Below are 12,561 nucleotides of genomic sequence, written 5' to 3'. Positions count from 1 at the left end.
ATTTGGAACAATATTTTGTCGTTGTGAGTATAGTATCAGCTGAAGCTGGTATGACCAAATATCATATTTGTCTCGTTGTGTATCACTCTACAGCAAAAAAAAAATTTATGTTAGAGTTTTGAATTTTGTAGTAGTATGTTTATCAATGGAAGTGCTGCCATATAACCGTAAAAAAATGTACATAAATAGAGTAGTATATCAATGGCCATGTGGGTATGATATTTTCATGGCCATTAATTTGGAACAATATTTTGTCGTTGTGAGTATAGTATCAGCTGAAGCTGGTATGACCAAATATCATATTTGTCTCGTTGTGTATCACTCTACAGCAAAAATAAATAAATTATGTTAGAGTTTTGAATTTTGTAGTAGTATGTTTATCAATGGAAGTGCTGCCATATAACCGTAAAAAAAATGTACATAAATAGAGTAGTATATCAATGGCCATGTGGGTATGATATTTTCATGGCCATTAATTTGGAACAATATTTTGTCGTTGTGAGTATAGTATCAGCTGAAGCTGGTATGACCAAATAGGTTATTGAAAGACATGCAGTGGTCAAAGTTGTGCCTATTAGATCACACAAGAAAAGGGTCAACGTTACTCCATAGAGGTTAAGACGAAGTTAGCGCAGTGGACTAAGCAAACAACTAGACAAAGTTAAATGCGTTGAGGAGAAAGCGTTAGGAAGGCTTAGCATGAAAGTAGAGAAAAGCAGAGAGAGCTCAGCGAACAAAAGGCAACAAAACTCAGAAAAGACAAAGCAAAACAAAATAAATCAGCCAAAGCCCTGTATAGGAAGCTAAGCTATGATGCTAATTCTGTTGCTCGGGAGGCCAGGATGAGAAATCTTCGTCGGCTGAGAGGCGATCTGCTGCAATAAGAACGCGGAATGTACATAAAGAGGGCAAACACGGTGATCAGTCAGGCTTCTTCAGATTCATCTCAGTTTTTTCACAAACACAACATCATACTTTGGCAGACGTCGCTCGCTCGCGTCGCCTCCAGGGGGGCGACTCAGGCGCCCCAACCGCCGCCGCCCTCGACCTCCCTCCTCCCCTTCTTCCCCGCCGCCGCCGAAGGAGGCCGGCGAGCGAAGCTCGCCCGGCGGACGGCGGACGGCGGGCCTTCCTCCTTTCTTCACGAGGGGATCCTCTGGCTGAGATGCATCGGCGTCCCTGGGCGTACAGCATGGAGGCGGAGTTGGCGCGCTCGGGCGGCGGCCCGATGGGATCCCGACGGCGCTGCGGGGGCTGGCGGCGACGGATCTGGGGTTTCCCGCCCCAGATCGGTTCTCCTTCGGGTGGTTGGGCTCGGGCGCCGTCCGGCGGTCCTAAGCGGTGGTGGGCGCTCGCGTTGGCTACCCTCCTTCACCGATCTGATTGGGGGCGGCCGAAGGCATTGGCCTGATGCCGGATCCGAGCACGGTGGTGGTGTCGTCTCCTTCAGGGATGACGGTCGGGTGGTGGGTCCTAGTGGCAGCGTCGGTGGCGGCGGATCTTGGGATCCCGCTCCCGGGGACGTCGCAGGACGCGGAGGCCCGTGCACGAGAGATGAAGGTTCTTCGAACAGATCTGAGTGAAAACTTGCTTTTGACTACTGCAAAGGCCGGTGGTGGCGGCGCTGTCTGTGTCGTTCCCTTCTTGAAGGCATCGCCGTGGAGAAGTTCAAGGTCACTCTCTGCTACCTCCGGGGAAACCCTAGATCAGTTGATCGGATGATGGCGGCGCTCTGGTGTCGTTTCCCCCTTGGGGGCGTCATTCATGGAGGTACACACGGGCTCGGGGAACAGAGGATGGTTTCTTTGGTGGAGTGGTACTTCATCTTATACATTGATGGCGGCGGATCTTGGCGGCGTGGCGCTGTGGAGATCTGGAGTCCAATGAGCGGAGATGAACTCGCGCAGGGAGGTGGCGCTGTCTGGGGTAGTGGTGGCGTCGACGGCAGTTAGACCGGACAAGGTTGATGCAGCAGTACAGCACTGAAAATGGATTGGTGGCAGGTGGCTGCGGCGGCCTCATACCCGGCAGGCGCCCTGGTTGAGGAGTGCGCCGGACTGGTAGGTGCCCATACCCGGCAGGCGTCCTGGTTACCGAAAAAGGCTTTCGCCCCGCTTTATATATAAAGAAACAACCCACAAGCATCCATTACAACCACACGCTACGCCACAGCAACACACGCACACACCCAGGACGGGATACAAAGGCGTTGAGCGCAGCAACACTACTCCTAGCACTACCGCCCCGAAGATATGAAGCTACATATGACGAACCATGCGCTCCAAGGCGGCGCCTTCAGGAAGGAAACGACGCCGGAGCGCCGCCACCGCCCGATCCAAGGATCAAAGTTTCCCCCGGAGCCGCATGACGGGCAATGAGAGCCGCGACGACGCCTTCAAGAAGGGAGCGATCTTCGCCGCCGCCGGTCCATCCGAAGATAGAGCAGGTTTTCACCTCGGCCAACATTCACCGCCACCGAACGCCACACCCCGGCAACCACGCCGCCCACACGGCCATGATGAGCGGGCAGCACCAAGGCGCGGGCTATGTCCAAGAGCACCGCGCCACCACCACCACCAGGGCCGCCGCCCCAACATCCAAGACCTCGACACCACCTCACCCGTGACCCGGCGCACCCCAACGAAAGAGACGAGCGGAAAGGTCCCACCTTTCGCGCCGCTGGGCAACCCCCAGCGTCGAGACCCAATAGGTCGGCTAGAACCGGCATCCACCGACCCATCCTGCTACCCCAAGCGCGAGATGAGCTCGGTCCTACAGCATCGTGCGCGAGACGAGTTCGGTCCTGCTGCATCGGGCGCGAGACGAGCTTGGTCCTGCTGCATCGGGCGTCCTGGTTGGTACCTCAGGTCTTAGATGTTTAGGTTTGGCTGCGATATTTGTTTGGTATTAGGCCTAGACTATCTGCGTCCCTTCATCAATTGGATAGGTGTAGCGACAGTTGTTGCTTAGACGGTGGCTTTAGTCTTGCTATTGTATGGCTTTGTAAGATCTTGTGAGAATAATTAGTAAAGTGGTTGTATGCATCGCCCAGATGCAAAGGCCGGGGGTCATCCTCCTTTTCTAAAAAAAAACATATGGACTACTGGTAGTAAATAATGAATTAGGGCAATGGCATGGCCTACTGTACAAGTCAACTCATGAATAGACAAGGAAGTTCCCCAAAAGAAAGAAATCACAGATTAGTATCACTACACCATCATACGCTAAACACCTGAGACTACAGATTCAGTAACATGCAGGGCCCTCGGCATTCCGGTTTTTCCATCTTTGTCAAGTCAACGGTCTTCTTAATCATCACTTTTTGGTGCGCCTAACGTTTATTCATCCGCTTGCAGTATCTTCTAGGCTAAGTCTTTGAAAGACATCTGCTATGTCTTCTTCTTCATCCCAGTTGTCGTCTTCATCTGAGTCCCATAAGAAGAACTGAACAACACAAACAGTATAATCAACCCAACACAGCATGTATAGCACAATTACAACCAGAATCACTTTCTTCTTAGATGGCTACTTAGTGCAAGCACCGCGCAATTTACTCAGCAATCTAGACATCGTCAGGTGTCCGATATAATAAACAAAACAAAAATATAGGGCGACCCAATTCGACACTTCCATGCGTGTTTATATTTGCGGTGAAAGAAAAGAGTTGTTATAGTAAGAGTAAAAGCAATAGACCATATAGCTTGGACACACATACCACGTGTTTGATGTGAGCGAGCTTCACTTGGTTCTGCTCTGATTTAAGCCACTCCTTTAATGTAGGGCAATCGTCCAAGTACAGATTTTCAAGCTTCGTCAGTTGCTGTATGCTGTCGGGCAAAGACCTGATCTCATCGCACTCCTCGATCTTCAAATTCTTGAGAGAGGTTAGTTCTCCAAACCACTCCGGTAGTGTCATGCTTGCACACCAAGACAAAGTTAGCTCCTGCAGAGATGTCAGATGAACCAACCATCTAGGCAGTTTTGCTTGGGACAAATTTTCGAGGTACAATACACTAAGGGAAGAGATGCTGTGGATGATCTGAGGCGAGCCGGCCAGATCACTGCAACAACTGATAATTAACCTATGAAGGACAGGGAGGTGGTGAAGCAACCTCCACCGATGCATGGGCACCTTGCTTTCAGCAACATTCAGACAAGTTAATGGAGAAGACGAGGAAGCACTGCTGTGTGAAGAGCTCTCTCCCCATGATGATAGCATCGTGTCACAATATTCTGTGTACAAATAGGTAGCTCTAGGCAGACACGGTTTTATCCTCAGCTTGCCACATTGCTCTATCCTCAAGGTCTCAAGCTTAGGGAACATGAGCTGATCTGAACCTTCCTTGCCACTGCAATGTGTTGTGTTCCACTCTTCCAAGCCCTCCATCCGGTAGAGATTCACCTCTTTTAAGTTTGGTAGTTGACCGAGTGGTGGTAGCTTGCTGCACTTAGGAAGATCAGACAAAACTATTTCTGTGAGGTTAGGGAGATACTGCCGAATACCCATAAGCCAATCAGGAATGCTGACACTAGGGTGACCCTGCTTGCGGATCGGATAACCCACCCTAACCAGTCGGCCTTCATTAAGGGCCGGTACATCCTGGATGGTGTCCTGGTACTTCATGAGGTTCTCCATGAGGTCCGGGTTAAACGCCTTAAGGCGGTTTTTCTGAAGATCGATTTCCACAACGCCTACGGCACTGTTAGCTGGACCTTCCTCAGGGAAGTCCTTCTTCGGAAGGGCTTCGATGACCGATGGATCACTAGAGTCATGCAAATGGTCTCTTGCGGTCGCACGGCGGTCAACATCAACGGCGAGATTGGTCCTTTCTTCCCTACCCTTTGTGGGGTGCGCCAAGGCGACCCCTTCTCCCCGTTCCTCTTCAATATGGTAGTGGACGCTCTTGCCTCCATTCTTGATAAGGCAAAAGCCGCTGGCCACATTCGTGGGATTACCCCCCACCTTTCTGGGGGCTCGGGGATCTCCATCCCTCAGTATGCTGACGACACGATCATCATGGTCGAAGGCTCGGAGGCGGACATCGCCAACCTTAAGTTCCTCCTTCTCTGCTTCCAACGGATGTCGGGCCTCAAGATCAACTTCGACAAGAGTGATGTTATGGTGATGGGATATTCCCCCTCTGAGTCTGTGGCCATCGCCAACAGACTTAATTGCCGCCTGGGTTCCTTCCCCACTTCCTACCTAGGGACGCCCATTAGCGATTCGCGACTCTCCGTCGCGGACCTGCGGACCTCTGTGGCTAAGCTCCAATCCCGGTGCGAGCCCTGGTAGGGGAGGTGGCTTTCTAAGGCGGCCCGGACTATTCTCATCAACTCATCCCTTTCCAGCCTCCTCTTGTTTCTTATGAGTTTCTACAGCCTCCATGAGTCCCTCCATAAGGAGATCGCCAAAATTCAGTCCCGATTCTACTGGGCTAGCAAGCATGGCAAGCAGAAGTATCACATGGCCAGCTGGCCTGACATTTGCAAGCCCAGGGAGCAGGGTGGCCTGGGCATCATGTGCTCTAAAAGGATGAATATTGCCCTTCTCTCCCGTTGGCTTTGGCGCATCGCGCAGGGTCAAGGTGGCCTCTGGCTCGACATTATCCGGAATAAATACCTGCGGGGTCAACCCCTTGCCTTCTGCCAGAAATCGGGCGGTTCTCAGTTCTGGCAGTCTATTGTCCAGCTTCTCCCGGTGCTTCGCATTGGAACCTCCATTTCGGTGGGGTCCGGCCTCTCGACGCTCTTCTGGTTTGATCGCTGGGCCGGAGACTCTCCCTTTGCGGCCCGCTTCCCCACCCTCTTCTCTATCTCCGTCGACCCCATGATTTCTGTCGATAGGGCCCTTCTTGACTTAGGGCGCCTTGCTTTCCGTCGGCCCTTTGGACCGGCGGAATCCGCCGCCTGACGTGAGTTGCTTGATTGCGTTGCTCTGCATGAGCCGTTGGTGGATGGGAGTCAGGACCTTGTGCGCTGGCGTCTGGAGCCGTCGGGCCAGTTCTCTAGCAAGTCGCTGTACATGGCCATTGCCCCCTCCTCCGCCCCCTCCCCCTATCGATGGTGTGGTCCGTCCGCGTTCCCCTGAAGATTCGCATCTTCATGTGGCAGTGGATTCACGGTCGGGTCCCGTCTGGAGTGGAGGTCTGCAAGCGCAATGGCCCGGGCACTGGTATCTGCCGGCTCTGTGGTGTCCCTGAAGACTCGAACCACATTTTCTTCGCTTGCGTCTCCACCCAGTTCCTCTGGAGCTGCTTTCGCGAGGTTGTCGGTGGAAGTTGGTGCCACACCAATTTTCCGGACTTATTTGCTGAACTCCAGATGTCTCTCGCGTCCTCTCGCCACATTAGGTGGCTTGAGGTTGGGGTTCTTGCCTGGACTCTTTGGACCGTTCGCAATAAGCTTGTGATCCAGCGTACCCCCCTCCGTCGCGCTACTGACGCTCTCTACAAACTCTCGGGTTTCTTGTAGCTTTGGCGGCCGCTTAGCCGTCCCCCGGACCGTGACACCATCTCAGCCTTCATCGCCGACCTCCGCTCGATGGCCGTCCGCCTGTCGCCGCCGCCTCCGCCGGATCCAGACTAGACTCCTTGCGTCTGGAGTGTATTGTTTTCTTTCTTTCTTTTGGGCTTGTTGAGCTGTGCCCTCAGCAGAACATGTTTACTGTGTTGTGAGACTCGGGTGGTGTGTGTGAACTTGCTTCGGTTGTATGCTTTGTGGCGGTTTGCTTTATTTATAAAGCGGGGCGAAAGCCTTTTTCGGTAATGCCGACACTACTGTAACCAACAATAGAAAATCTCCGTACACTGCTCGGTGGCACTAGTTTTTCCAACACCTCCATGTCATCCACAAACCTCTTGGCAGCTACAGTCCATTTAAATTTTAGCTCTTCAATTTTTTGCTTCTGCATCAGTTTTATTCTGTGTGCCTCTTTCGCAGACTTCACATTTTCAAGTCTATCTATTGTCAGCTTACCAGTATTTATTTGCTGAAGCTGAATGATATTGCTGCTACATTTATCACTAGAAGCATGCACCACAAAGTGTGGCAGTGGGGCCAGATTGAACCGAGAGACCGCCAGTTCATCCAAACTAAAATATGTCACATGTAGAACCTTCAGACTAACCATCTGAGCCATACTATCGGGAAGCTTCTTCAGTTTAAAGCAGTGAAGCTTCTTGAGGTTGCTAATACTTTCTGGTATACTGACAATCAAATCACTATAAGGCAAGACCAGATTCTCTAAACTGGAAAGTGCGCTGATAGAGCCAATGAAGCTGTCAATTTGATCTGATGTGACATTACTGCCCAGATACCCTGATAGATTTAGATACCTGAGTTTCGTTAGGTTACCAATGACCTCTGACAGCCCTCTCTTATCTGCATCTATAATTGTTAGTCCAGCTAAACTCAAATACTGAAGTTTGGTAAATCCACCAAAAGCTTCTGATACAGATATTCTTCTGCAGTATGATAAATCCAAATGCACCAACTGCTTCAGCTCTGCAAAGGATTTTGGGAGTTCATAGATCTCATAGCAACATGATAAATCAAGATGCATCAGAGCTCTCATGTCACCAATTGACTCCGGCAATGCTGAGATTTTCTCAGAGCCTCTAAGGTCCAGATATTTTAATTCTGACAGCTCGGTGATACAGTCGGGAATCATCTTATCTTGTATCCGTGGAGCACGAAGAAACCTCAGTTGCTTCAGTTGCCCAACACAATCAGGTAACTTATGAATAAGGCATTCACTTAAATCCAAGACAGGGAGACACTTAGCTGTTGAAAATGCAACACCAGAAAGTTCTTGTTTGCCACAGTCCCTAAAATGCAGCGCCCATATATTTGCAGGAAAAGAAAATTGCAATGACTTGCCACAATCTGTGACCAATGCATAGCGGCATTTTTTTTCCCTCGGTGTTAATTTGATGGGCCAAGATCTCCTTTGCGAGATCATGCACTAGGTCATGCATCGTGAACAGTGTAGCATCTTTGTCTTGATTTTTATCACTCTGTAGCAAAAACAAAAAACCTAACGTTAGAAGTTTGAATTTATTTCGTTTTGTAGTTGTATGTTTATCAATGGAACTACTGCCTGTATAATGAGTAGTATATCGATGCAAGTGCTTCCATGTGGGTATATGATATTTTCATGGTAATTTGGAAAAAATTGACGTTGTGTGTATAGTATCAACTAAAGCTGGTAGGACCAAACAGGTTCCTGAGCTGAAAGACATGCAGTGGTCAAAGTTGTGCCTAGGAGATCACGCAAGAAGAGGGTTAAAGTGAAATCCATAAAGGTTAAGAAGTTAGTTAGTTATGCAGGACAAATTTGTTTTGCAAACACATATTACAGGAGAAACCGAGAAAGCAGTAACAAGACGCGGAAGTAGAGAAAAGCTGAGAGACTTGAGCAAGAAAAGGCAAAAAAGCAGCACAAGAAAACAAAGCAAAACAGCCAAAGCCCAGTGTAGGAAGCTAAGCTACTGTTGCTTGGGAGGGCGAGTGTAAGGAGGCCAGGATGGGAAGTCTTCGTCCGTCTGGGGGGCGATCTTCTGAAGCTAGGCTAGGATCCGGGCCTCCATGATATCTGCCAGGTGGATGAACTCGACGATGCCATGTACGTTGACAGCAGCCAAAATGTCACTGATGCAGCGCCTATCAACTAGAGTGTCGCACGCAGAGTGCTCCTTGAGCGCCTTCTGACTAACTAACGGTGGCGAGCACCGTGGGCACAAAGGTCTCCCACTGACTGCCTGTTGACCATCCAGAAACGAGCGTGTCCTATAGACACATTAGCAACTACTAGCATACACTCTTGCATATTCCAAAAACGAATTTCGCAATTGTGGGTTGTATTAGAGTATGAGAGATAGTGCTATTATTTTTACCATCCATATTTGTTACCCATAACTGGCAAAATTAGGCCAACAATGTGTGCATTTTTTTTTTGCATAATTCCTGTGCTTGTTAAAAAAAATGGTTACTGAGCGTAGCATAGTACATGTGTGCAACATACACATTTCTAAAATTTTCAGGAAAAAATGTGCAAGAAGAATTGCGACAGGAGCATGTGCACCATAATGCTTTTGCTCCTGGAGTCATCATGAAAATATACAGTATGTGAGCTGGAATACCTAAGATTGGAAATAAGAGCCAAATTATGTAGTAACGCGTCAAAAAAGGTGTCTTTGAATATTGAAGAAAAGACATCCCCAAAAGTTGCGTGACATAATTCTCACAGAGCTACATAGAACCAAATATCCTAGATTGCTCGATGAATCCAAGAGCAATCCATTGGTGAATCAGATCATACTTCACTATATTGCAACCTTTTGGAAAGACTGCGCAATACAAAAAGCACAACTTCAACCAATCAGGCATATGGCTATAGCTTAACAGCAAGGATGCAAACACTTTATGGATTCTCGATGATGGATCTTTCTGAGTAGATAAATTCCAGATGCAATTGTCCCTCACTGACTCCCATTGGTCAGATGTCATCCCCCTCAACATGTATCCAAGTGAGTGAGCCGCTAAGGCCACACCTCCAAACTTGGCTGCTATCTCCCTTCCAAACTGCTTCAATTGTTCTTTGTCGGCTCGATCTTCCAAGGCAGTTTTTTGTTTTATTATGGTCCAGCACATATCATCCGTCAAAATCTCCAGCTTGTATGGTGTAACTGCAGGACCACAAATTATCTTCGCAATGCCTTCATCACGTGTAGTAACTATGACAATGACCTTTCTTTGGGTGCCAAGCTTTAGCATAGTCACCAAATCATTTAAGTCATCTGGATTCTCCTCCCACAGGTCATCTAAAACAATAAGGATACTCTTACCAGTAAATAGCTTTCTAAGACGATTATCCGGCGGCGAGACTAGGAGGGAGGGGTAGGAGTCGCGGTGGCTAGGTTTTTTACATACGCGCAAGACATCTTGTGACCGATAAGGGCAAACCTAAATGGACATGGAATTTGTCCCTTTTTTTGTTCGTTTAGGTTGGTCAGGCGCAAACCAAAACGTTTGGTTTTGTCCATCGGTCCGTTGTTGCGTCCAACACAAATGGACGCATTTCATGGATGAATTTTCACATTAAATGAAATAAAATAGCTGCTGAAAATCTCGTCTACATTGATTAAAACTATAAATCTAGTTGTCGTCCTCCTCCTCCTCTTTGGATACAGATCTAAGTTCATATTAGTCTTTTTGTAAGATTACCGACATAAGAGCATCTCCAACAGACGCCGAACGCGGCGCGCGCAAAAAGCAGCTTTAGCGCGCGCCCATCGCTTGGTTTGGCGTGGCGCGCTGCGCCCGCTCCAGTAGCCGCGCTAAAATGTAGCGCGTGCACTCGTTCTACAAACTAGAAATGTAGGCATTGAAAGCAGAAATTTTAAAAAAACTAGATAGATTGCATAGATTTTAAACGATACAAAGGTATTTTACATCCGAAACATAGATTGCATAAATAAAAACGACAAACGATAAAAAACATAGATTGCATTAAAAAACTACTCTAAGTCGCTATCATCATCACCACTATCATCATCGGCGGTGTCGTCCGAGGTAGTTAGCCAGATGTCCAGCCACGGCTCATCGTTCGGCGTGAAGAACGACTGCCCACCTGCTGCAACGAGGTCGGACTGCGCATTCGCCAACGCCTTCCGCCGACGCTTGTCCAACCGCGTCGCGCGGCGCCTTCGCGTGTCCTCCTCGCGGCGCCTTGCCCAGTAGGCCTGCTCGTAGGCGACGTCCTCCGGGTGGCGCTGGCGTCACTCCGCCATGACCCGCTCATCCTCCTGGGCGACGAGGAGGCGGCGTTGCCGCTCGGCGTGCTCCACACGGTCTTCCGCCGTGTTCAGACGAGGCAGAGGGGCGAAGTTGAGCGCTTGCTGGAGCGTGTACACATCTTGGAAGTTCATCTGGCCGCGCGGCAAGCCTAGGCGCCACGCCGCCGCGTCGTACGCGCGGGCGGCCTCGCGCGCCGTCCCGTATGTGCCGAGGCCGAGCCGGAGTTCGCCGGAGCGTATCTCCGCGGAGTAGCTGCCGTTGGGGCGCAGGCGGACGCCGCGGTAGCCGGACGCTCCTCGGCGGCGCGGCGGCATGGCGGCGCGGCGGTGGCGGGGCGCTGGAGCGGCGCGTGGCAGAGAGGGAGAGAAAGAGGAGAAGATAAAGCGTGGAGAAGGCGCGTGGCACGCGCAGCACTTTTATAGGCGCGCGCGAAGCGGCGCGCCAAATCTTGCGCGCGAGCTGGCGCCTTTTCGCGCGCACGCGCAAACGGTTCCCCCGCGCGCTTGTTTCCCGCGGCCGCTGGAGCGCGGCAAACCGCCCCGCGCGCGCTAAAAGCTCACTACTAGGAAAAGGGCTATAGATGGAAATGACACTAATGGCGCACCAGACATGTGGTGCGCCATTAGTATATACTAATGGCGCACCACCTTCTGATGCGCCATTAGTGTTGAAACTACTAATGGCGCACCCTGCCCACGGTGCGCCATTAGTACCAATTTTTTTTTGAACTAGTGCGCCTGTCCAAACATACTAATGGCGCATCCACTGGTGGTGCGCCATTACTAGTTGTAACTAGTAATGGCGCACCAGCCAGAAGGTGCGCCACTAATGTTATTTTTTTATTATTGTTTTTATTCCTTTTTTTTGCAAAAGTACTAATGGCGCACCACCAGGGGGTGCGCCATTAGTAACCTGGATTACTAATGGCGCATTTGTTGCTGGTGCGCCATTAGTAAGTGGGCAGCAACAAGATATTTTGGACAGCCTCTCCTCCCACACTCACTTTCTCCCCACTTCATTCTCTCCACCGCCTCCTCCTTGTCTCGGGTGCCTCCTCTTTTTCACCTCATTTTCACCATAGATTCATTCAAATTAAGTGGTTAAGTTACCTTGTTTTGCTAGGTAAGTAAGGGGGGAAGCTATATTTATGTTGTTCTCCCTACAACAATGTGCACATGCACTTTTTATGGCCTAGCTAGATCTATGTATGTTCGTGGTGTTGCATATGTTTGTGGTGTTGCATATGTGTTTGTGTTTGGAGGTGTACCGGTATTTGAAATGCGATAGTTGCCAATATTTTGCCGGAATGTTGATTCATTTCCGTTTCGGCGAGAATTTTGGCATTAAGCATTCTTTTTGGTCCTATTTTTAGGGAAAGTCATGCCAAATTTTTTCTTGGTTCTAAAATATCGTTTTGCTCTACCCCGCAGGCGACCATGGTCCGCACGATGACCGAAGGCATCGTGAATAGGTTTTTGAGGTCCGCGAAGGCCGAGATGCTTCAAAAGAACGAGACGGAGATAAGATGTCCGTGTCGAAGATGCAAGCTGAATAGCCTTATTGCGGACCCGGATTCCGGGCAGGTGCGGGACCACCTGCTCTTGCGTGGTTTCATGGATGGCTATCGGTGACAAGGTGATGAAGATGACTACGAAGTCGTCCATGGGGGCCGGGCAAGAAATGAGGAAGGGCAGCAAGACAACCACCGCGGCTCGGGGGGGCGAGAAGACGAAGAATCCCTAGGAGATGATCACGACGGTGATG

The 12,561-nt window shown here is 49.8% G+C and overlaps 1 protein-coding gene and 1 pseudogene across 1 annotated transcript; both read right to left on the bottom strand.

The window, feature by feature from the left end:
• LOC119309119 overlaps nucleotides 1-7,976 on the bottom strand; it is a 9,876-nt pseudogene extending 1,900 nt beyond the window's left edge.
• Nucleotides 7,977-9,249: 1,273 nt separating this feature from the next.
• On the bottom strand, nucleotides 9,250-10,043 carry LOC119309118 (putative disease resistance protein RGA3). The gene is made up of 2 exons (XM_037585191.1): nucleotides 9,964-10,043; nucleotides 9,250-9,913 (listed from the first exon to the last, which is right to left on the bottom strand). The coding sequence occupies exons 1-2, from the start codon at nucleotides 10,041-10,043 to the stop codon at nucleotides 9,250-9,252; spliced, it is 744 nt and encodes a 247-aa protein (XP_037441088.1).
• Between the last annotated feature and the right edge of the window lie 2,518 nt (nucleotides 10,044-12,561).

This window comes from Triticum dicoccoides, chromosome 5B (genome assembly GCF_002162155.2).
Source record: "Triticum dicoccoides isolate Atlit2015 ecotype Zavitan chromosome 5B, WEW_v2.0, whole genome shotgun sequence".
NCBI lineage: Eukaryota > Viridiplantae > Streptophyta > Magnoliopsida > Poales > Poaceae > Triticum > Triticum dicoccoides.
The sequence above is the reverse complement of the archived record's forward strand: the minus strand, read 5'-3'. Positions and strand labels throughout refer to the sequence as shown.